We start from the raw sequence: 23,736 nt of genomic DNA, 5'->3' as shown, positions 1-23,736 counted from the left end.
GCCGCGTCCGGAAGGTCTGGGCCTGAGGGAGCTGCCCCGCGGGGCGTGGCTGTGGGTTGTTCACCTGCTGGTTAGGGAAGCGGCGACCGCCGGCGGTCTGGGGCCCCTCGCTGCTCCTCAGGCCCACGCGGGGCGTCGCAGCCCTCCTGAGCTTCGGTGGGCCCCAGCGCGGCCCGTGTGGACCACCTGCGGTTCCGTCTGCTGGTTCCGGACCCATGGGCGCCGAGCCCCGTGGTGGGAATTAAACAGGTGGGCGCCGCCGGCCCGGTCTGACCCGGAAACACTGCGGCAGGAGGACGCGGGTGTCCACAGAAATGCGGTCCGGGGACTAAGCGGCGCCTCCCTTTCCAGCCGCGGGCCCTGCCGGCAGGTGCGCCCCCCTCCCCCCGCGGCCAGCACCAGGCGCCACTGCGGCCCCTGCGTGACCGAGCAGCCCCGCGGGGGCCTCCCGTGTGCGCCAGGAGGGGACGTCGTGGCCCGCGGGAGCCCAGCAGGCACTGCCCGCGTTCCCTCTCCAGCCCTGACCCACGGCGCTGCCCGCTCCCCGCTCCCGCCCCCGCCCGGTCCGCATCCTCCTGCCTCGGCCTGTGGGTGCTGGGCCCCCAGACCTGCCCGCTGGCTCCGGTCCCCTTTCCGCCCTTGCCTCCCAACAGCCATCCGCAGGCCGCGCCTGGCTCCTCCCTCCGGGGGCAGCCGTGGCGGCAGAGATTTCCTCGTCCTGTTGGTCGTTACCAGTTGGTGCCCGGACCGTGCGGGACACTCGTTGGGTGAGCGGCAGGTGCGGTCCTGGCCGGCGCTGTGGGCGCTGCTCGTGCCGAGCTCTGTGTGCACTTTCCACAGCGCCCTCGGGCCTCCCAGCAGCCGTCTCCCCGCTTTGGAGATGGGGAGACTGAGGCCCGAGAAACCGAGCCGCTGGCCTAGGTCGTGGGCCGCAGGTGGCACTTGGGCCGACGGGCAAGAGCGCACACTTAACCGCTACAAAGACCAGCGCGGCTTCATTTCCTCCGATAACCACCCAATCAATACGCTGTTTCCTAGAGTCCTCAGCTGCAAAACACGCTGGAGAAGGTATTTTTGGAATTCTAATAAGTCCAGGGATTTTAAAGGCCTCCATGAAGATGGAACGTAGCCTTGGTATTGAACGACTTTAAGTTGGGGCGGCTAGATGACCAGCCAGGAATGGCTCCTGTGTCCAGAAGAGCTAACGCCATTAGGTCTGGAGGAAAATGTTCACTCTCGTGATCAGGGTCAGAAAGGTTTGGGGTACAGCACATACTAAACCCTCCTCTTAGAAATTCACGGTGCAGATTGTGATCTAACAATAAAGGCCGAGCAGCCACACACACAAAAAGTGCCCGTATAATTTATTGTCCAAATGCAATCACTTGTGTCTAAGGTAAACACTAGATCAGTCACGGTAATAGGACGACCATTCTTGGACACCCTACAGAACCTGCTTGAACTCTGTCATTCTGCATCTCAAGAACTTACTTAAACAGAAAGTGCTTTTGTGTAATGTTTTCCCAGTGTGGCACTGGCACCGGGACTTCAGTTGGAACCACACTGGCATCAGGAATGATGCGGTGTCATCATCAGCTCTCACTCACGGGTGCAGACAGCCCCGCGGGTGCGAGAGCGCTTCCTGTTTTCCCGATTTGTGTCCAGTTCATCCTAGTGAGCTCAGCTCCCCCGACATTCAGTCACCCCTGTAATTTGTGGTGTGCTTTCGACAGGACCCATGGCAGCTAATGTCCTAAAGGACTTGGCAATGGATCATCCCACGCAGCCTGTGGAGAGTGGGTCCACTCAACGCGCTGGCACTTCCTGCTTCTGAGCCTGAAGCGAACAGCCAGATGGTGAGCCTGGTCAGTTCACTCCATGGGGAGCTGTCCGGGTCAGCCAGCTTGCCTTCCCCTCAGATTGCAACGCTGTTGCCCAGTCACCAGGCACATTGACTTTTTTCTAAGCAGGATGACAGGGCTGCTGGTGCTCTCTTGCTGGTCTCAGATACATCTATCAGACACCGCATACAGCCAGTGTAATGACAGTGCGGAGCGAAGCTGATGGAGAGACCTTAGAACCAGACTCCGCGTAGGAGGGCACAAGGGTCCGGAAGGAACTAAACAGCACACACTCGACTGTGAAGCTGTGAGGAGAGTGTTAATGAAGGGTCTGCTTACAGAGGAGTGGCCACGTGTAAAGGAACATGAGGCGGCCTGGAAGGTCTGCTGGAGACGAGGAACAGGGCTGCCTGCAGAAGGGGTGGTCTTCCGCCCGTCACAGCCATTGTCAGAATGGCTGTGAACCGTGGAAAAGGACCATGGACTCTCTCCTCCCATCCTCCACATCCTGCCAGCCCATTGGCTGAACCCGACCACAAGAAAGGCACAGGAGTCGGGAGCTGGAGGCTGTGGAAGTCACCTGCCCGGAGAGGAAAGACGGGCCCAAATGGGTTAGGGCCAAAGTAGCTAGCGCCAGAGGAAAAGAGTCCAAATCATGAGCCTCTGGATTAGGCGTGGTAGTTGGGGCTCTGAGGCAGGGACAGGTTCAGGGCTCGGTGATTTTTCTGTGCTCTCCGGCCTCACAGGCCTTTCTTCTCTCTCTCCATTATGCCTCCCGCTCTGCTTGTCTAAGTCTTACCCTTCTTTCAAGGCTCAGCTCCGTTCCTGTGGCCTTTGCCAAAAGTTTCCTGGTGGCCCATTTCATTATTGTGCCCTCATCTTACTCCCCATGCCTGTAATAATATTTATACTGATCATTTAACACCAAGTCTTCATTGTTCTAGATCTTATTAATGACCTGATCCTCAAACTAAATAGAAGGCTCGCCCTCGCTGGTTTGGCGCAGTGGATAGAGCGTCGGCCTGTAGACTGAAGGGTCCTGGGTTTGATTCCGGTCAAGGGCACATGCACAGGTTGCAGGCTCCATCCCCAGTAGGGGGCGTGCAAGAGGCAGCCAATCAATGATTCTCTCTCATCATTGATGTTTCTATATCTCTCTACCTCTCCCTTCCTCTCTGAAATCAGTAAAAATATATTAAATAAGTAAATAAATAAATAAAAAGCTCCAGAAAGGAAGGATGGGTGAAGCTCTACATATAGTAACTGCTCAATGAAACTTTACCAAAGAGGAGAAAGAATTCCCCGAGGATACCACTAACATAAATAATGGTGTTTGATTTCACTCAGTAAATTCTGTTGTAAGAAGATAAGTCATGTTTTCCTCTAGAGCAATGGGACTGAGTTTTTTTTATGAGTATAACCTTTCCTTTTTTCTGTGAAATTTAAAAGTACTGCAGGCTAATCACAAAACTTCAAATGATATTGAAGCGTCCGAATTGGAAAGTAAAAGTCTTTTCCTTCTTCCTTATACCCATGTTTAGTCAACTATTAATAGTTGCTTCATTTGTCTTAGAATGCCTTGATTTCCCTTTCATTCCTGAGGATGTTTTCACTGGATGTAATACTGTGGGATAATCTCTTTACTTTCAGCACTTGGGAAATATCATGACTCTTCCTTCTGGCCTCTATAGTTTCTGATGAGAAATACTTTCTTACATGAATTACTTTTCCTCATTTATCTTGCTGCTTTCAAGGTTTTGTCTTTAGTTTTCAGATGTTTGATGTGTCTTGATATGGATTTTTGTGGGTTTGTCTTGCTTGAGATATGTTCAGCTTCTTGAATTCATTTATGCCTTTTGACATATTTGGAAAGTTTTCAGCCACTATTTCTTCACATACTTTTTCAGCTCTGCCTTCTTTCTCCTCTCCTTCTGGGACTCGGATGACATGAATGTTGTTAGGTTTGTTATAGTCCTGTATATCCCTAAAACTCTGTTTGAATGTCACACACACACACACACACAAGTGCGCGTGCACACACACACAAGACAATGTATTCATAATTACTTTTAAAAAGGAGGGAACTATGTAAAAAATTTAAACTTTTGTATGGCAACTTTCTGGAAGACAACTTGGTAATATCTACCCAGATTTTAAATGTTGAACTTGTTGTTCCAACAAGCCATCTCTGCAAACTTATCCTTGAATATGTAGTCACCAAACTATATATACACGTGTGTGTGTGTGTGTGTGTGCGTTTGTGTGTATTGCTCATCAAACTGTATATATGAAAAGAACCTCTATTACAGAATTGTTCATAATAGCAAAAATATGGGAACAACCCCATGTCCAAGGTAAAGAACGCAATAAATGATGTCCACCTGGTTCAGTACGACAGCCCCTCGAGAAAATGAGCTAGATCGCCAGGTACTGGCAGTGACTGGATCTCCAAGGAAGAGGGGTCAGAGGGGTGGGAAGTGGTGGAGGGAGATGTTTGTGTCATCCCTTTGGATACATTGTAATTATGTTTATGTGGCTCACTCTACATGTATTTACACGTTATACCAGCATGTAGTTTCCATTTATGTTAATACGTACATTTTTTTGGATGTGAAACACCAAATACTCTGCCTTGGATCGGGGACTTAGGTAGGCAGGCAAGAGACTACCAGCAGGAAACTGTATCTTAATTTTTTTCTTTACTATTTGAATTTTCCAACCTTGTACTTTTTTAATGTGGACAGGGGTTACTTGATCTGTGGAATAATTAGAAGCCTTTATTTTCCCTTTTCCCAGTCTCCTGCTTTTAAAACTAATATACTTAATATTAAGAAAAAATTAACCATCCATAGAATTAGCTCTGCTTACTCACTGTGTTCATTCTAGGTTTCCACGGTAATCTGTGTTAGCCTCTTTCCTGGCTGTATCATTGATGTGGGTTTTGATTACATTATTCAGTTACTTTTATAAAGTAGATCAAGATGCCAAATCAACTATCTGGATATGTAGGAATTGGTGTGTGGTTATAATTAGAGTTTATTGTTCTCACTGGATTGTTCCATATTAACATATTACATGTATTACATGCATAGTACAGGACATTACAAAGTAGAATAATGGGGAACAATACTCTGATTAAATTTCACATTTTCTGAAGAAATCAAATACTTTTTTAATAAGTACCCTTAATCCTACGATCATATGTGTTGTCTCTTATTCGTTCCTCCTTAGAAACTTACAGATATCCAAAAATGGTTGAGATTCAACAGGCTGAGGCCCAGCTCTCTGAGTTAGACCTGCTGGCCAGCATGTTCCCTGGCGAGAATGAGCTCACAGTGAATGACCAGCTCGCTGTAGCAGAACTGAAAGATTGCATTGAAAAGGGGACAATGGAGGGCCGATCTTCAAAGGTTTACTTTACTATCAACATGAACCTGGACATGTCTGCGGGCACAGTGGTAATTCAGCTTTGCTTTTGGGAGAATTGAAACACATCAAGACTTAATGCTGAGGGCATTTTCCTTCTCTTTTGATCAGGTGGTGTTTTCTCTGGCCTGTATTCTTCCCTTTGAATACCCTGAAGTTCTGCCTGAAATCACTGTCAGGTGTGTTACAGGAACTGGCTAGCTTTTAAGGTCAAAATTAATCGGAGAATAATAGCAATTCTTGAGTTTTTTTTCTGTTCCAAGAAAGTTGATTTAATGTTTTATCTCATATCTTTTCTACCAGGTCAGCATTATTAACTAGATCCCAGCAGACTCAGCTGAACACAGATCTGACCGCATACCTGCAGAGGCATTGCCTCGGAGACGTCTGTATACTGAATGCCACCGACTGGGTTAGAGAACATGCCTCTGGCTATGTCAGCAGAGGCCCCGCCCCTCCCCCCGTTCCAGAAAGTACAGTCCAGCCTGTCCATGTCATTCTCACGAGACTCTGGATCTATAGCCATCACATCTACAACAAATGCAAGCGAAAGGACATTCTGCAGTGGGCGAAGGAGCTTTCCCTGTCTGGGTTTAGCATGCCTGGGAAGCCAGGCGTCGTCTGTGTGGAAGGCCCTCACGGTGCTTGTGAAGAATTCTGGTCAAGGTGGGTGCACTCGCACAAACTCTGTGTGCCGTGCCAATCATCTCAGTTCTCGACTAGATCCTGGAGATGTAAAATAAGTATTTCCCTGGGTGGTGCCTTTGGGAATTCAGTCTCAAGTCATTGGACAAAGGAGAACTCACACGTGGTCACATCACTTCGCTCATCGGACACAGTGCACGTCGGAGGGTTCTGTAAAGAGATGTTGCATCAAGGCCCTCCCTGCCCATGGATCTGACTCTTCCTCATCATAAGCTGCGTATTCCCTGTGAGGCATGGGAGTTTCTAATCCCACACTTCTCTACTGGTTTCCTAAATGAGTACCCGAGGTGTCCCTTTTGGGAGTTTGAGAATTAGTACTTTCTGTATCAGTGATAATGCAACAAATAACTTTGGGGACAGGATTATGACCAGAATCACATTTGATTAAAATGAATCCCTGAGATTATAAAGTAGATTTCTACCCTTCTAGGAAAGTAATGTTTTCAGTGTTCTTGAATGCACAACACAAGTTTCAAATTTTCTACTTTGAATATTTCTTTTCAGACTCAAAAAATTAAACTGGAAGAGAATTTTGATTCGCCATCGAGAAGACATTCCTTTGGATGGTACAAATGATGAAATGGAAAGATGGAGAAAATTTTCAGTTTTTGAAGAAAAAATGTTCAGTGTTGGTGGAGCCAGAGGAAACCACATGGACTTTGGTCAGCTGTATCACTTTTTAAATGCCAGTGGATGTGGGGATGTTTTCCAGATGTTCTTTGGTGTGGAAGGACAGTAGCTGAGCAGAGGAGTCACTGAAAGTATTTTGTCACTGTTTTTACCCACTCTTTCTTGAAAGATTCAGTAATTTTCCTTCAGTCCATTCTAAAATGTTAGGGGTAAAAGAAGAGAAAAAGTAGCATAGCTCAAGTGCATCTGTTAAAAATTGTCCTGATTGAAAGAACTGAGGCTTTATTTATAATCTTAAAATTACTGACAGGAATACCTTGGCATATCTACCCATTTTGAAAGAGAAATTAATTTGACTTGAGTTAGATAATATTGGTAGTCCAACTTGCCACCCGTTCTCTAACCCCTGCCTTTTACCTGCCTCCATGAGCTCTCCCAGCCTCTCTTGAAGCTCAGGTGGCCTGGGGATAGGGCTTTGGCTATGGGTTGCCTGGTAAAACTTTTGCTTTCCTGGTTAATATGATTGACACAGCAAGAGCACCTCTTACCCCTCTTTTTGCTACAACACCAAGGCTGATGGTTGGAGCTACAGTAGCCCCTTCATCCACGAGGGCAGGAAGGGCCAGGAGAACCACAGAGATGCCAGCGCCTTTGGTGAGCTGCTGATCCAGCACCAGCCCCTGCCTCGCTTTAGAGAGCTTATCTATCTATATAAAAGCCTAATATAAAAGACCAGGAGTTCGATCACTCCCTATGATGTGCGCTGACCACCAGGGGGTGGCGTGGAATGAAGGAAGGCCCCAGCCGGCCCTGATCGCCAGTCAGGCCTAGGGACCCTACGGGGGCTTCTAGTTATGAAATAAAAACCATCTTATTTATATTTCTGTGCCACTTACTAGTAGTGGGAAGCTATTTTGCCAAATCAATTTTTGAAAGCTTTAGTTTTTAACCCTTTTCGGTCCAACGTGGAGGCTGACTCGACAGACCAGGCGCTAGGAACAGGTCCAACGTCGAGGCTCAGGTCGACACCGCAAACCAGTTCAACATTCAATCCCAACATTCAATCCCATCAATCCCACCAGACTGTTTGAATTCCAAAAATAAAATTGGACCTCAAAGGTTTAATCTACCCCAACCATTTGATACACAAATATGTGAAGTATTTCTTAAGTAGAGTTTGCAGCTCATATAGATTTGTGTATATTTAATGCTCTGTTCCTGAGTTCACCTCACAGAAGGGTAAGGCATGAACTGAGCTCAATCTCTTTTTAAAAAATGTTTTTATTGATTTCAGAGAGAGGAAAGGAGAGGGAGAGGTAGAAACATGAGTAATGAGAGAGAATCATTTATTGGCTGCCTCCTGCACGCCCCACACTGGGGATCAAGCCAAAAACCCAGGTATGTGCCCTGACCAGAATTGAGCCATGACCTCCTGGATCATAGGTCGACGCTCAACCACTGAGCCACACCAGCCAGGCTGTACTTTGTTTTAAGAAAAAGCACACTGCTATGTACAAATATACAGATCTCAAGTGTAACAAGAAACACATAGAATATAATAATATATTAGTTTTCTTCCTTGAGACAAACCTGTCAGATTTAGACATTGGATTATTGACAGAGTGACCAAGAAAGTACAGATGTTCCAACCTCATGATTAGTAAATTCCTTTGAAAATGGGTGAGAGTAGTAGCAAAAAAGAAAACAGCAAGTTAGATGGTCCTACCTACATTAATGTAAGAGACCCAATAAAAGCTGTAAGAAGCTAGTTAAATGTTAGAGCAATATGGCTTCCTTAGACTTTCAAAGTGAATATATATTTGATATAAAGATCCTGAAATGTAAAACTGTTCAATATGTATATTCATTCCATAATGACAATTTTTCTATGTATTATTTCGGTAACATGCCTGGAATTAGAATCATCTGTGAAGAAAGTGTTATCCTTAAAAGAAACTATTAATGCCAAATCAAATTATGATTAAAAGTTAAAAATCTATGGAAAACAGTGTGAGCAGAAAACATTGGCTACATGTCCACTTCTATTTATAAAGTAATTCCTATACAAACAATAGTATTCTTTTTTAAGTATGTTTTATTGATTTTTAGAGAGATAGGAAGTGATTTAATAGCCTGCGTTTCTAACAAACACCCAGATGATGCTGATGACTGCATTTCATAATCTCACACTGCCCTAGGCAGTTTGGCTCAATGGATAGTGTCCTACTGCCACCCTTGTGGTGGGGAGAACACGGCCAGCCTCCCCTCCATCGGAACCAATCTCGCCTCCTGCCTCTGAGGAAGCGGAGAGTCAGCACTGTGGGCCCAGGCTCGGCTTCCTATTGGACAGGGGTGACGTCACTCAGGGAGACGTGGCTCTAATTGTGAGGTGATGCGGAAGGTAGTCAAGGCCACGGCGGGAGGCGGGAGGCGGGAGGCGGGAGCAGAAGTCGGGCGGCAGGAAGACCGGGGTGGGCGCCGGAAGGGGAGGGCCGGGAAGTTGTTCTGTGACCGCTTCCGGAGGCAGGGCCGGAGGTGGTGGCCCGGCTGTGTCAACCCGGGGGCTGCGGGCTGAGTGTGGCGGAGGTCGCGACCATGGGCGGGAAGAACAAGCAGCGGACCAAAGGGAACCTGCGGGTGAGAGCGGGTGGCCGGCCGCGCGGGGCAGGGCCGCGGGGCGCGGGGCGTGTGGCCTCCCGCCTGCGTCCCTGCCGGCGGGGCCGGGGAGCAGGTGGCGGAGAGAGAGGAGGGGGTGCGGCGCCGAGCTGCCCCCGCGCGCACACTTTCATGAGCAGATGCGTCGGTGCAGCGGGACCGGGAGGGCACCTGCGCGGCGAGCCGGGCCGCGGACTCGGTGGGTGGGAGGCTGCCGACGGAGCCTGCGCGCCGGGGTCCGGGCAGGCTCTCGCCCTCCCGCCTCTTCCCGTCCCTTCTGCAGCCGCACGGACTCCTCACGGAGCCGGGCCTTTTTATTTTAAAGATGTCCTCAGTGTTTTGTTTTTTAAATATTCCAAATATAAGGAAAAGAGTACTAGGGAATAATATGCAAGATTGTTACAAGGACAACCAATATATTCGTTACCTAGACTCGCCAGGCGGCAATAATTGGCCGTATTTGCTTCCTCTGTCTAATGTATGTATTTTGTTGAACCATATGAGAATTACTTGCAGAAATTCAACTCTAAAGTACTTCACGTGTATTATAAAAATAATGCCATTCTCCGTAACCGCGAGCAATTATAACACGCAGAAAAGTGTAACTTCCGTATAATACTGTTAGCTAATAGGATACACAGCATTGTATTCAGATTTCTGTAGTCAACTCAATGTTCTCCCCTCTCCCTCTCTCGCTCTCGCTCTCAAACCAATAAAAACATATTTTAAAGGATTTTTAAGAAATAAAAATAAAAAAACATCCAAGATCCAGCCAGAGACCCCTCATTCCCTTTTGTTATTTAGATCTTGACAGTTTCCCAGCTTTTCTTCCCCTGGTGGAGGGTGTTCTTTTATGACATGGACAGTTTGGCCAATTGTTTTGCTTAACTTAGAATTGTCTCGTTGTTCCGTATGATTTGATTCAGGTTAAGCCATTTTGGCAGGAATGCTTTGTAGATGGAGCTCTGACTTTCTCCCTGTGTCATAGCCTGTTTCTCTCATTACTGGTGGTATTTGTTTCTTTACTTGATGAAGAGAACTTTTTCCATTGGTTATACTAATAAAAGAGTAATATGCTAATTAGACCGGGAGACCTTCCGGAGACGACCTGGACGTCCTTCTGGACAAAGCCGGGGGCTTGGCCGGCCTGCAAACCACCCGCAAATGGCCCTCAGCCCCTCGCCCAGGCTGGCCATGCCCCCGCACAGAGACCCCCACCCTGAAGGGGGTGTAGCCAGCCTGCAAACCACCCCAGGCCCTTCACCCAGGCCAGCTATGCCCTCCAAGGGGACCCCACCCTGATCCGGGACCCCCTTCAGGGCAGACCAGCCAGCCCCCACCCATGCACCAGGCCTCTATACTAATAAAAGGGAAATATGCTAAAGACTGGGAGACCTTCCCGGAGACCTTCCGGACAAAGCCATGGTGGCGGGGCCGAGGCAGAGGCGGTTAGGGGCAATCAGGCCAGGAGGGGAGGGCAGTTGGGGGTGATCAGGCTGGTGGAAGGGGCAGTTGGATGTGAGCAGGCCGGCGGGGAGGGCAGTTAGGGGCAATCAGGTCGGGGGATAGTTGGGGGCGAGCAGGCTGGCGGGGGGGGGGGCAGTTGGGGTCAATCAGGCCAGTGGGGGGGGGGGCAGTTGGGGGTGAGTAGGTTGGCAAGGGGGCGTAGTTAGGGATGATCAGGTCAGTGGGAGGGGGGCAGTTGGAGCGAGCAGGCTGGCAGGCAGAGTAGTTAGGGGCGATCAGGCAGGCAGGCAGGTGAGCGGTTAGAAGCCAGCGGTCCTGAATTGCGAGAGGGATGTCCCAGATTGGAGAGGATGCAGGCTGGGATGAGGGACACCCCCTCCCCCCCGCCTGTGCATGAATTTCATGCACCGGGCCACTAGTCTACATATATATGTATATGTATGTATATATATGTATATATATATAAGCCCAGCAACCATTATGGCAGAACCAGAACTACTGGTCTCTATGACCGCACTGACCACCAGGGGGCAGATGCTCGATGCTGGAGCTGCCCCCTGGTGGTCAGTGTGCTCCCACAGTGGGAGCACTGCTCAGCCAGAAGCCAGGCTCACGGCTGGTGAGTGTGGCGGTGACGGGAGCCTCTCCAGTCTCCGTGGCAGCGCTAAGGAGTGGTGAGCCAAGGGGTAAGGAGCGAGCAGGCGGGCGGTTAGGAGCGAGGGGTCCCGGATTGTAAGAGGGCACAGGCTGGGCTAGAAGGATCCCCCCTTACCCCCATGCACGAATTTCGTGCATTGGGTCTCTAATTAAAAATATATTAAGTGGTAGTTTGAGACTGGGAATACCTTGTTTTCTCCCACAAACTTTCATCTGATAGTTTTGGCATTCTTTGATAATAATTGCTAGAATCAGTTATTGCTATGGTCGTCTAAAAACTGGAAGACAGGCACAAGAGTGAGCTGGGTGTATAAGAAAAGTAACTGCCAGAAAGAAAATCAAGGTTCTTGATTTCTGAGCTGTGGGTATGAACATCTGAGATACAATAGAGTAAGTGAAAAGAAACAGTAACTGTATTTTAAACTCCAAGTGGCCATTGAGTAAAAGATACAATCAGAACATTGAACTAACTTGTTACTTTTAAATTGGAAACTAGAAATGGGACAGCTTTTCTCCTTCGCTGTCCAGCTCTGATAATTCAGGTCAGTTCAGAATTCAACCTTGACTCCTTTAGCTTTTAGCAATAATTAGTTTTTTATACTACTTCATTCTGTTTTATCATACAGCTGTTTACAAATGGGGTTATAGATAAAATTTGGATGTCCTAAGGCAGGGGTCCTCAAACTTTCTAAACAGGGGCCAGTTCACTGTCCCTCAGACCGTTGGAGGGCCAGACTATAGTTTAAAAAAAACAACTATGAACAAATTCCTATGCACACTGCACATACCTTATTTTGAAGTAAAAAATAAAACGGGAGCAAATACAATATTTGTATTTGCATGTGGCCCACAGGCCGTAGTTAGAGGACCCCTGTCCTAAGAGCATCATATTTAGTTTTCAGAATTGTATTTTAGTTCACTAACTTTCTTTGTAGCTTTTTGTTCATGCGTCAATATTGAGAAAGACGAATTGAATAATGCTTTTTTAAATAAGGTTTTAAAATAGAGAACCTATTTTGCAATTAGTCTTAAATGCTGCTGTTTTGAAAAAATGTAATTCAGGCCATCATTTCCATTTCTGGTCACTCATTTTAGTTTAGAGAGTAACCCAGCCGAAACTGGTTTGGCTCAGTGGATAGAGCGTCGGCCTGCGGACTGAAAGGTCCCAGGTTCGATTCCGGTCAAGGGCATGTACCTGGGTTGCGGGCACATCCCCAGTGGAGGATGTGCAGGAGGCGGCTGATCGATGTTTCTCTCTCATCGATGTTTCTAACTCTCTATCTCTCTCCCTTCCTCTCTGTAAAAAATCAATAAAATATGTTAAAAAAAAAAAAAAAGAAAGTAACCCAGAATATTCCTTGACAAATAAGTTTTCCATACACAATTTTGTTAGGTACAAGCAAACTGAATCACACATCTGGATAGCCCTTTTGAACATTCTTACAGAGAAAAACAGATAAGTTTAGATGGATTGTAATGTCATCCTGGACATTGAACTGAGGCATCTTCCTATTTGATGACAGTACTAGTATGTGAATTTCTTTCAACAGTTAAATATGTTCTTTCTGTCACAACTAATCCCTTTTAGTGCTAAGAGACTACCGCTTTGTGTATCAGTCAAGCAGACCACTGATTATGGTTCAAAACAAAATAATTGTATTGATTTTTATGTCCATAATAATGTAACTTGTAACCATTTTGAGTTAATTTTGCATTATTACACAGTATACAAGTGTATATACATATTATTTATACAAATATGGGAAGTAAAACATTTGATAAAGCAATACTTGGGCTTACCATTCATGATGCATTCTCTGATTTTAAATATTTTAATCTATGTCTTTAAAAATGATGTCATGACTCATTAACTTGATATCATGTACCCAGTTTAAAGAACATTTTTCTGATGTTTAGGAAACCAGGAAATGGCTCCTAACACATTGCGGACCAGTAATTTTATTGCTAGCGTTAACCAGTGGCCAGATAAGTTTCTATTGAATGAGTACAAAAAACGTTTTACATAAATATTAAAGGCACACCTTAAAATTAAATACCCATGGTATTTTGAAGTTATTTACTATATGTTCTTCCAAGCTAATATCTTTTGAAAGTATGATACTTTGTAAAACACTGTGTAATATGAAAACACAAGAATTCTCGTGATCCGTCTGCAATGTGCTAAGATCATTACTGATAACCTCTTGGTGACAGAAACATTCACCTTTGGGGAACATTGCAGTGAAATCATAGGCTAAGAAGAAGAAGTTCCCAAGTGAAAGCTTGTTCTCCCCTGGGAATTACCAAGGGATGACTCTCAAGAACTCAAAGTTAAATTGTGAACTCTTCCTGGACTCGGACATTTTTTCTCTCCTTTCTTATCAGCCTTCAAACAGTGGCCGAGCTGCAGAACTTCTAGCCAAAGAACAGGGAACCGTGCCTGGATTCATTGGTTTCGGAACGTTTCAGAGTGACCTGGGCTACGTTCCTGCCGTTCAAGGAGCTGAGGAAATAGACAACCTTGTAGATTCTGATTTCCGAATGGTGCTGCGGAAACTTTCTAAGAAAGATGTCACCACGAAATTAAAAGTAAGTTTTCTTGCTTTCATGAAAGTGATGAAGACAATCCTTTTATTAAGATATCATTGGCATGTTTCATGTAGAGAGAAATGAATCATCACTAGTAATTTCTTTCACAGTTGCACTTTTTTCTGACACACAGACTTAAGCGTAGTTTGCATTTACCTTCTAGGTTATAAATTAGTGTATTGCTCTGCACTTTTTGGAACCACTTTGGATTTCTCCCTGTATTCTCCTGTCCCATTAGAGAATGTAATTTAATCCTGTATATCTATCTTTTTAAAAACAACTTAAAATTTTCTACCATACTAGCTTGTAAAGGAACTCTTCAAATTAGTTCTATATAGCACAAATAGAAACAATGTATTCTCCTGTTAAATAAAACAGATGAAGCTTCTAGAACAGAATAAAATTTAATCAAAAGCCAATATTATGGCTGTTGATCCTTAACAATGTTAATAATTTACTTTAGGCTATGCAAGAATTTGGAACTATGTGTACAGAGAGAGATACAGAAATTGTAAAAGGAGTTCTTCCATACTGGCCAAGAATATTTTGCAAAATTTCACTTGTAAGTATCAAGACTTTACTGGCTTATTTCTGTTGTATTTTTTAAAAATTGACTTTTAGAGTGAGGAGGGCCTTAAAGGGAGAGAGGGAGGCTCAGAGGGAGGGAGGAAGAGAGAGAGAGACATCAGTTTGTTGTTCCATTTATTTATGTATTAATCAGAGGCCCAGTGCATGAATTCGTCAACGGGTGGGGTCACTCGGCCTGGCTGGCAATTGGGGCGATCGGGGCCATCTCACCCAGTCCTGATAGGGGCCGATCAGGGCCAGCCAGCTGGAGGGAGGGACTGTGGGAGGTTGGCTGGCCGTGGGAGGTTGGCTGGCCGTGGGAGGTTGGCTGTGGGAGCGCACTGACCACCGGGCTGGCCGGCGGGAGGGAGTGCGGGAGGTTGGCTGGCCACAGGATGTTGGCTGTGGAAGCGCACTGACCACCAGGGGCCAGCTCCTGCATTGTCTGCCTGCCCCCTGGTAGTCAGTGTGCATCATAGTGACTGGTCGTTTGGTCGACCGGTTGTAATGGTCACTTACACTTTTATACATATAGATTGGTTGATTCATACATGTGCCCTGACTGGGGATTGAACCCACAACTTTGGTCTTTTAGGACAACACACTAACCAACTGAACTATCCGGCAGGGCTGTTGTATATTTTTTTTATTGAAATTATAGAGACTGTCAGGTATATAGGACATTTTTGGTGAGGATGATGAAATGTTATGTCAGTCTTGTTATGTAGATTGGATCATAATTACACATTGTAAGATGTGTATAGGGAGTCTATGTTTTCAAAAATTAGGTCAAAATTACCCAAATACTTTCCAGTCACAGTAAATTTGGGTGGCTTAATTTCTTTGTATATTTGATGCAGAAAAATGAGAATCAGTTGCTTCATTGTTTAAGACGGGGGTGGGGAATGTCTGGCCCACGGGTCTTATAAGGCCCATAAAGTCATTTGGTCTGGCCCTGCCAGGCATTAGTGGTGAGTTAATTAAATGTTTGACCAAATAGAGCAGGCTGATTTTTAAGTTGATAACTTTGTATGGCCCTCCGATGATGTCATAAATACCCAAATAGCCCTTGTCTGAAAAAAGGTTCCCCACTCTTGGGTTAAGGCCTAGCCTTGACTCCGTCTTCAATATAGTTCTTATCTCACTGGGAGAAGGGAAAGGAAATAAATTAATTACTTCACGTAGTTACTGACTTTTGTTTAGCTCTGTACATAGTTGAATTCTTATTAAGGGGTCATCATAGCACGTACAGAATTATTTATACTTGTTTTAATGAGCTAGAGCTGTTTTAAACCATCTTATACTTTCAATAGGACCATGACCGCCGGGTTCGAGAAGCCACACAGCAAGCTTTTGAAAAACTTATCCTCAAAGTTAAGAAACACTTGGCTCCTTATTTAAAAAGTTTAATGGGCTATTGGCTCATAGCTCAGTGTGACACGTACGCACCAGCCGCGTCTGCAGCAAAAGATGCTTTTGAAGCAGCCTTCCCTCCCAGCAAGCAGCCTGAAGCCATAGCATTCTGTAAGGATGAGATCACAAGTGTAAGTTCTTGCCACTCTTCTCTGTTTTTTTCTCAATATTTAAGGGATAGCAGGCATGTTACAATGACAGCTCTCTTACCTGGCATTATGACGGAGTAAGTGTGTGGAGTCTTTCCAACAGAAAATTGTCTCTAAAAAATACATATGTGTGTGTGTGTGTGTGTGTGTGTGTGTGTATGTATGTATGTATATATGTATTCACACATATATATGTTCTTACTGATTTTTTTAGAGAAGGGAGGGAAGAGGGATAGGGAGACAGAAACACTGATGAGAGAGAAACATCGATCAGCTGCCTCCTTCATGCCCCCTGCTGGGGATCCAGCCTGAAACACCCATGCATGTGTCCTGCCTGGAATCGAACTGGGGACCTCTTGGTTCAACCACTGGGCCACAGCGGCTGGGCCAGAAGATTGTCTTTTTAAAATAGTATTTAACACAACTGTTCATGTTGCATTTTAAATATAATTAACACCAGAGGCCTGGTGCACGAAATTCGTGCACAGATAGGGTCCCTGGGCCTGGCCAGCGTTCAGGGCCAATTGGGGCCTCCCGGCTGCCGACCAGGGCCTGCCTTCATTCCGTGCCGCCCCCTGGTGGTTAGTGCACATCATAGCAAGCAATCGAACTGTGGGTCTCCCGGTTGAACTCCCAAGGGGACACTTTGCATCTTAGCCTTTTATATAGCTAGATGTTGGACTGGATCTTTCTAAACTGTTTAAATTTTCCATCTTTAATTTATGAGTCTCAAACTATATTACCTAAAAAACTTAGATATATGCTTTGTAACATCTATCTACATACATATATAAAAGCCTAAGCAACCGTTACGACCGGTCGACCGAATGAGCGGTCGACCAGTTACTATGATGCGCACTGACCACAAGGGGCAGATGTTCAGTGCTGGAGCTGCTCCCTGGTGGTCAGTACACACCCACAGCCCACCTCCCACAGCCGGTCGACCAACATCCCATGGTCCCTTCCCCCGGCTGGCTGGCCTGATCCATCCTGATTGGGACTGATCGCCAGCCAGGCCGAGGGACCCCACCCGTGCACGAATTTGTGCCTCTAGTATAATATAAAAAAGTGTGCATCTAAAAATTCAATCTAAACTTATTTCCCCCCTGTATTTCCATATTAACACATGCTTACAGATCTACCTCACTCTTTTTTCTGGCTCTCTGGTATTCCTTTGTATGGATATATGACAGTCTAGTTAACTTTTAAAATATACATTTGTAGTTTTACCCCAATATTTTTAAGATAGCAAACACTACTTTAGTGGACATTCATGAGTAGATATCTTCCCACCTGTGGGAGTGATAACTATCAGCACTTTGAGTCATCATTTGTTGGGTCAAAAGATACGAGCATGTAAAATTTCTGTAGATATTGACAAATTACCCTTCAAATGGCCATACATATCTAGACTCCTATTAACACATCTGAAAGTTTCTTCAACTCCTGGCCCACACTTTACAAACTGGTGTCAGCCATAACTTCTGCATTTTTCAGTTTGTCTGCATCTAGTACTATTTTCCTTACTTCTTCCCTCCTTTTTACTATTCCTGAGATATGGACTGGAAAAACCAGATGACCAAGCTTCTCAGTATTACATGAAGTAGAAGTAGATGGACTGTGAGTGAGAGGGAGTTGAGGATCTAAAAAACGTGTGCTTCCGTTCATCCCTTATGCAGTGCTCCTGGTTCTTCAGAGCCCGTGTCTGTCCCTCCCTCTCTCCCTCCCTCTCTCCCTCCTCCTGTCAGTGGGTCAGCTTTCCTGTGGGTTCCCCTCGTCGCTACAGCTGGACTCCAGGGCTCTTCATGGCTGGTCCTTCCCCGACGCCTCTCCCACAGGCACACATCTGCAGCCTCCTTCCCCAGGAGGTCTCGGTCCATCCAGGCTCCATTTCTCAGGTGTGCCAAGCTTGTCTTTCTAGGCGGAGGATTTGTACCTTCAGTCTTCTTCTCAAAGGGAGTTCTCTAACCCAACCGCAGGGCAAGAGACACTTGTTTATGTAAATATCAAGTGGTAACTGTTATGAAAGTGAAGTGGCATGAGTTTGGACACTAAGAGTTTTAGAAAATGCGCCCTTGCTGGTTTGGCCCAGTGGATAGAGCATTAGTCTGTGGACTGAGGGGTCCCAGGTTCAATTCCAGTCAAGGGTACATGCATCCCCAGTGGGCTCGATTCCCAATGAGGGGCGTGCAAGAGGCAGTTGATCAATGATTCTCTCTCATCATTTTAAAAATATATTTTTATTGATTTTAGAGAAGAAGGTAGAGGGAGAGAGAGAGAAACATCAGTGATGAGAGAATCATTGATCGGCTGCCTCCTGCTACGCCCCACACTGAGGATTGAGCCCGCAACCCCGGCATGTGTCCTTGACCAGAATCGAACCCGAGACCCTTCAGTCTGCAGGCCGATGCTCTATCCACTGAGCCAAGACGGCTAGGGCTTTCTCTCATCATTGATGTTTCTTTCTCTCTCTTCCTTTCCCTTCTCTCTGAATTCAGTAAAAATATGTAAGATAAAAGTAAATTTTAAAAATATAAAAAATGTTTAAAAATAAGAGTTTCAGAAAGTGGATTTTGAGGTAACTGATTCGGCTGTTCAGAGTTCTGTGTGTGTGTGTGTGTGTGTTCTGGCTTTTGTGGAACCTGTGGATGATTTCCTCTTTGTTATTTTCCCTTTCGCTTCTATCACAGTTCATTGCAGATACTAGGTTTGAACTTTCCCAAATACAAAACCAGCTTATGAGAGGGGAGGTAGACAAATGAAGATCAAACTGCCAGGCGTAGACAGTGTAGGGTGTGCGTTCCAGTGCCCCAGTCCAGGCCTCGGTTACGCTGTCTGCGGACAGCGTTCTGTGCCGCCTGTAAGATGAGGGCCTGGGCGATGCCGTTCGTTCCAGGCCCCTCTTCCGTTGTGCGGTGAGTGTCCCTCCGTTTCCCGGTCTGTTACCGCGGGAATGGTCCTCCACTCGGGAGGTGTGAGGACTGGCTGAGGTGATGCGGGAAGTGTGCCCGGGCTTTGTCTGGCGTGTGGAAACGCTCAGGAAATGCCAGCGCTTGTTGTGCTGGTAACGTTGACACGAGCCGGGTCCTCGCTTGTCCTGGGCCCAGAAGTCGGCAGACGCACCCAGCATTTCCGACGAAGTCTAGACCTGCCTGTGTGCCGGGGCAGAGCACAGCTGTGTTCTTCTCTGAGCAGGGAGGCGCTCAGGGGGGGAGGGGAGCAGGGCCTGATTCTCGCCCGGACGTCCTGACGTCCTGATGGGGAGTCCATGCGCGGCACCGCCTGGGCCAGCGGACCCAGCAGCCAGGGCAGGAGCGTCTTGGGGCGCCTCCTCCTGATGGAAACAGCACTTGTTGGAGAAGTCACCCCAGTAGCAGCCAGTCTCGGGGACGGTAGGGAGAGAAAGTAAGTGCAAGTCAAACCTTTTAGCTTTGCTGCTTCATTGAGCTTCTTTGTGGGGCAGGGGACGCGTTGAGGTGGGGTGAGGTTTGTGCTCTCCCTGTCACCGTTCAGTTCCGTGAGTCTCACGGCCCGGTTGTCCCCCTGCAGGTGCTGCAGGACCACCTGATAAAGGAGACACCCGACTCGCTCAGCGACCCACAGTAAGTGGCACCGTGTAACTCGCGGCAAGACTTGTCTCACTCGTAGGTTCTAAGGGGATTGCAATGTGACGTGGTTAGGGGTGCTGCGTGCAGAGATGGGGACACGCCCTGGAGTGCCGTTTGCAGGTGCTGTCCTAGGTGCTGCTCCCTGCGGTCCGTCCTGCTGTGGGAGGTGAATGATCTGGGAGCCACACATTTGGTTTGTTTACAAAGAGATGCTTTTAGGTTTTTCCCACATGCACTTCTTTTTAAAAATATGTACTATTGATTTTTAAAAAATATATATCTTTTTTTATTATTTCAGAGAGAAAGGGAGAGGGAGAGAGAGAAGCATCAATGATGAAGAGAGAAGCATGGATCTGCTGCCTCCTGCACGCCCCCTGCTGGGCATGTTCCCTGACTGGGAATCAAATCGAGGCCCCTGGTTCACGGCCTGACGCTCAGCCACTGAGCCTGAGCGACACCGGCCAGGCCACATTCACCGTTTGGCCATCATCGCAGGAACCACTCTCTGGTCTGGTGAAATAGTTGAAGAACTATGAGTAGTTTTACTGAAATAGTCGCAAAATGTTCCCTTTACGTTTCTTATGTTGTAATCACACTGTTAAGAGTCTGTTGGGAAAGTAATCTTAGACATTTTAATTTTAAAAATGTAGTTTGGCTTATACTCAATCCTTATACATATTTATTTTCTTTTTACAATAAGAACTGTTCCAGAGGAAGAGAGAGAAGCTAAATTCTATCGGGTTGTAACTTGTTCCTTATTGGCATTAAAGAAATTGCTTTGCCTCTTACCTGATAATGAACTTGATTCTCTGGAGGAGAAATTTAAGTCTCTTCTATCACAGAATAAATTTTGGAAGTATGGAAAACACAGTATACCTCAGGTATCGTAATCTTTTTGACTTTAAGACATTGCTCTGGTTTATTTTGTTCCCTCTGATCTTGCTAGTTTGTTTATGCCTTATGCTTATTGTTTATGTTTAACACTCTACAAATGTATCTCTGTGGTGGCACTGAATCACCTCTCTTACCAGATGTAACTGTATTTTCTCTTTGTTGTTTCTTATTTGGCTTCAACGTCAGAGTGAATTGTCATCCTCCTCACTCCTGGCACCTTAACCTTGTGGGGTGTACAAAGGCTCTTCTCATTGCATGTGTTTATTCTTCTCTTTCCTTTCTGTCTCCATCCTCCACCTCCACCAGCTGGCCATTCTAAATGTGCTTAAGTGGCATTGTGTTACATTCTGTTCCGTTTATTGCTTTTTACTTAGTACTTTTAAAAAGTACTAAAATACTTTAAACTCATCGTGTTCCTGTATGTGTATGTGGTCCATGGCTTCTAACTGCTGCGTGGTATTCAGAAGTGGGCCTCCACTCCATTTCCCTGCTCATTCCCCCGTGACAGACACCTGGTTCCTCTAGTTCCTCGCCCTCACCGTTCTTCATTCATGCATCCTCAGCCCTGTGAGAGCTTATTTTTCTGAAAACCTCTCACTGCTGAGTCCAGAGTAAATGCATACGGACTAACTTTCTGAAGTCGTGCTAGATTGCTCACCTGAACGGCCGTTACTCTCGACTGGCCCCTCCGTGCATGGAGTCCGACACAGTCTTCTGTTCTAGCCACGACTGGGCAGCCTGCAGCTCCTGGTTGTGACCAGAGTCATAGGCGTTCAAGTGCTCTCTGCTGGGTGACCTTTAGCATCTCTTCATCAGCTATTGATGTTATTGTGTGCGGTTTTCTAATCTGCTTGTTTGCATCTTTTTCTGCTTGGGATGTGCTGATGTTTTCATTCTCTTGGTCTGTGTCTCATGCTCTCATTGGTGTTTTTATCTTTTTGTCTTTTCAGTCTACTTGGTGGATAATTCTTTTTGAACTGATCTTTAAAAAATTATGTATTTATTTACTTTAGATTAGGAATTGTGTTTGCTTATTTTTCAGATCTGCTGTGCCTTTTCTAAGAGTCCTTCTTCTCAAATTTCTTTAAACTTGTGTTAACTATAATAAGGCTTGTTGATACGGAGTTTGTAACTGATCATGTTAAGATTTAAAGTCTCAGATCTCTGTGTTATCTTGGGTTTCTACTGATAGCGACTCAAGGTGTCTGATTTTTGTCTGGCTCTGTTTAACGTTGTGCTGCTAGTGTGTCTGTAGGCATAATAATCCACGGCCCCACAGAGGCTTCTGCACTTGGCTCTGTGTTTCCTTCAGCCACAGGAACGGGAAGTTGAATTCTTCCTGCCTTTAACTTTGGCTTGGTGATTCCTCGTGGCTTCTCAGTCATTCGATTCTTTTAAAAATATCCTTTGATGTATTTTTCTAGTTGTTTCAGTTTTATTAATGGGAGGGTAATGAATAACCTGTCTGTCCTTAACCACGAATAAAAGCCTATCCTAGTCTTATTTGGCTTGAATTTAATTCAACTTCTGTGTTTTCTTTTAGATCCGCTCAGCTTATTTTGAGCTAATTTCTGCTTTGTGCCAGCGTATTCCACAACTGATGAAAAAGGAAGCCTCAAAAGTGAGCTCGTCTGTTCTGCTCAGCATCGATGACAGTGACCCCGTTGTCTGCCCTGCTCTCTGGGAAGCTGTGCTTTACACACTTACCACTATTGAGGTACGAAAGAGAAGTACGTTAGGTACATCCGGGAACACTTGTCTTGGAAAGAGCTTACGAGGTTATAATATCTAAAAGTTATTGGAAAAAAGCTTCTTGGAAATAAAATATTTAATCCAAAACTTGTGTAAATCATAAACTGATTATAAAATGGCAAAGAGTTTTTTACTTTCAGTTTAGCCAGTATCACTCATTCTTATGTGGCTCATTGAAGCAAGCATATCTGAATCTTATATTTAAGGCTAAATATTGCTGTTCTTTTGAGAATGCAGCTTTTATAGAAATATTTTAATTGTAAGTAATTATTTCTGATGAATATTCTGGAAGCATGTTGGATACATGATACTATATGCAATAAATTTCTTATAATTTCAGAGTTTTCGTGGGTGTTTTTTTTTTAAAGTCAATCATATTTATGCACAGTGATTTAGGATTTTTTAAAAAATATATTTTATAGATTTTTTACAGAGAGGAAGGGAGAGGGATAGAGAGTTAGAAACATTGATGAGAGAGAAACATCAATCAGCTGCCTCTTGCATACCCTCTTCTGGGGATGTGCCCGCAACCAAGGTACATGCCCTTGACCAGAATCGAACATGGGACCCTTCAATCCGCAGACCGACGCTCTATCCACTGAGCCACACCAGTTAGGGCAAGAGTTTTCGTTTTTAATGGCAGTGGGAGATGTTAGCTTTTTTAGGTAGAATACTTGATTTTTATTTTAGAGACCTATGTGTCTTCTCTGTTAATTGGGAAAAGTGTGTTTATAACCTTTATTATTATCATCTTTCTTTGGTAGGACTGTTGGCTTCATGTAAATGCAAAAAAAAGTGTTTTTCCCAAACTGTCAGCTGTGGTTCGTGAAGGCGGTCGGGGTCTGGCCACTGTCATATACCCTTATCTTCTGCCATTCATCAGCAAACTCCCTCAGTCCATCACAGACCCCAGGCTGGACTTCTTCAGAAACTTCCTCACCTCTCTCGTTGCAGGGTAAGGAATTCAAAGTCTTGATCTTTAAAAATATTTTCTATTGATATCAGAGAGGAAGAGAGCAGATAGCATCAGTGATGAGAAACAATCATTGATCAGCTGCCTCCTGCACGCCCCCCACACTGGGGATCAAGCCTGCAACCCAGGCATGTGCCCAAATCCGGAATCAAACTGTGACCTCCTGGTTCATAGGTTGAAGCTCAGCCATTGAGTCACACTGGCCTGGCTAGAGCAGGGGTGGGCAAACTTTTTGACTGGAGGGCCACAATGGGTTCTTAAACTGGACAGGAAGGCCGGAACAAAAGCATGGATGGAGTGTTTGTGTGAACTAATATAAATTCAAAGTAAACATCATTACATAAAAGGGTACGGTCTTTTTTTTCAATAGTTTTATTCATTTCAAAGGGACCGGATCCGGCCCGCGGGCC

The 23,736-nt window shown here is 45.6% G+C and overlaps 2 protein-coding genes across 2 annotated transcripts in view; both read left to right on the top strand.

Moving 5' to 3' along the window:
- Nucleotides 1-35: 35 nt before the first annotated feature.
- On the top strand, nucleotides 36-8,662 carry RWDD2B (RWD domain containing 2B). Its single transcript, XM_081085499.1, has 5 exons — nucleotides 36-249; nucleotides 5,073-5,299; nucleotides 5,379-5,446; nucleotides 5,571-5,933; nucleotides 6,477-8,662. The coding sequence occupies exons 2-5, from the start codon at nucleotides 5,093-5,095 to the stop codon at nucleotides 6,709-6,711; spliced, it is 873 nt and encodes a 290-aa protein (XP_080941625.1). The 5' UTR covers nucleotides 36-249; nucleotides 5,073-5,092; the 3' UTR covers nucleotides 6,712-8,662.
- A 465-nt stretch (nucleotides 8,663-9,127) lies between these two features.
- Nucleotides 9,128-23,736, top strand: part of LTN1 (listerin E3 ubiquitin protein ligase 1) — a 51,298-nt gene continuing 36,689 nt past the window's right edge. The window contains exons 1-8 of the mRNA XM_081085498.1: nucleotides 9,128-9,239; nucleotides 13,767-13,970; nucleotides 14,434-14,532; nucleotides 15,851-16,081; nucleotides 19,649-19,701; nucleotides 20,408-20,588; nucleotides 22,145-22,318; nucleotides 23,118-23,308. Coding sequence (XP_080941624.1) covers nucleotides 9,198-9,239; nucleotides 13,767-13,970; nucleotides 14,434-14,532; nucleotides 15,851-16,081; nucleotides 19,649-19,701; nucleotides 20,408-20,588; nucleotides 22,145-22,318; nucleotides 23,118-23,308 — 1,175 coding nt within the window. The 5' untranslated portion in view covers nucleotides 9,128-9,197. The remainder of the gene's footprint in view (nucleotides 9,240-13,766; nucleotides 13,971-14,433; nucleotides 14,533-15,850; nucleotides 16,082-19,648; nucleotides 19,702-20,407; nucleotides 20,589-22,144; nucleotides 22,319-23,117; nucleotides 23,309-23,736) is intronic.

The sequence above is a fragment of the Myotis nattereri genome, assembly GCF_964212035.1.
Source record: "Myotis nattereri genome assembly, chromosome: 3".
NCBI lineage: Eukaryota > Metazoa > Chordata > Mammalia > Chiroptera > Vespertilionidae > Myotis > Myotis nattereri.
Note: the sequence above shows the minus strand (reverse complement) of the source record. Positions and strands in the feature narration are given on the sequence as shown.

Coding starts and splice junctions, on each gene's coding strand:
- RWDD2B (XM_081085499.1), top strand. CDS start 5,093: ATGGTTGAGATTCAACAGGCTGAGGCCCAGCTCTCTGAGTTAGACCTG. Junction 5,300..5,378: donor ACATGTCTGCGGGCACAGTG/GTAATTCAGCTT, acceptor TCTTTTGATCAG/GTGGTGTTTTCTCTGGCCTG. Junction 5,447..5,570: donor CTGCCTGAAATCACTGTCAG/GTGTGTTACAGG, acceptor CTTTTCTACCAG/GTCAGCATTATTAACTAGAT.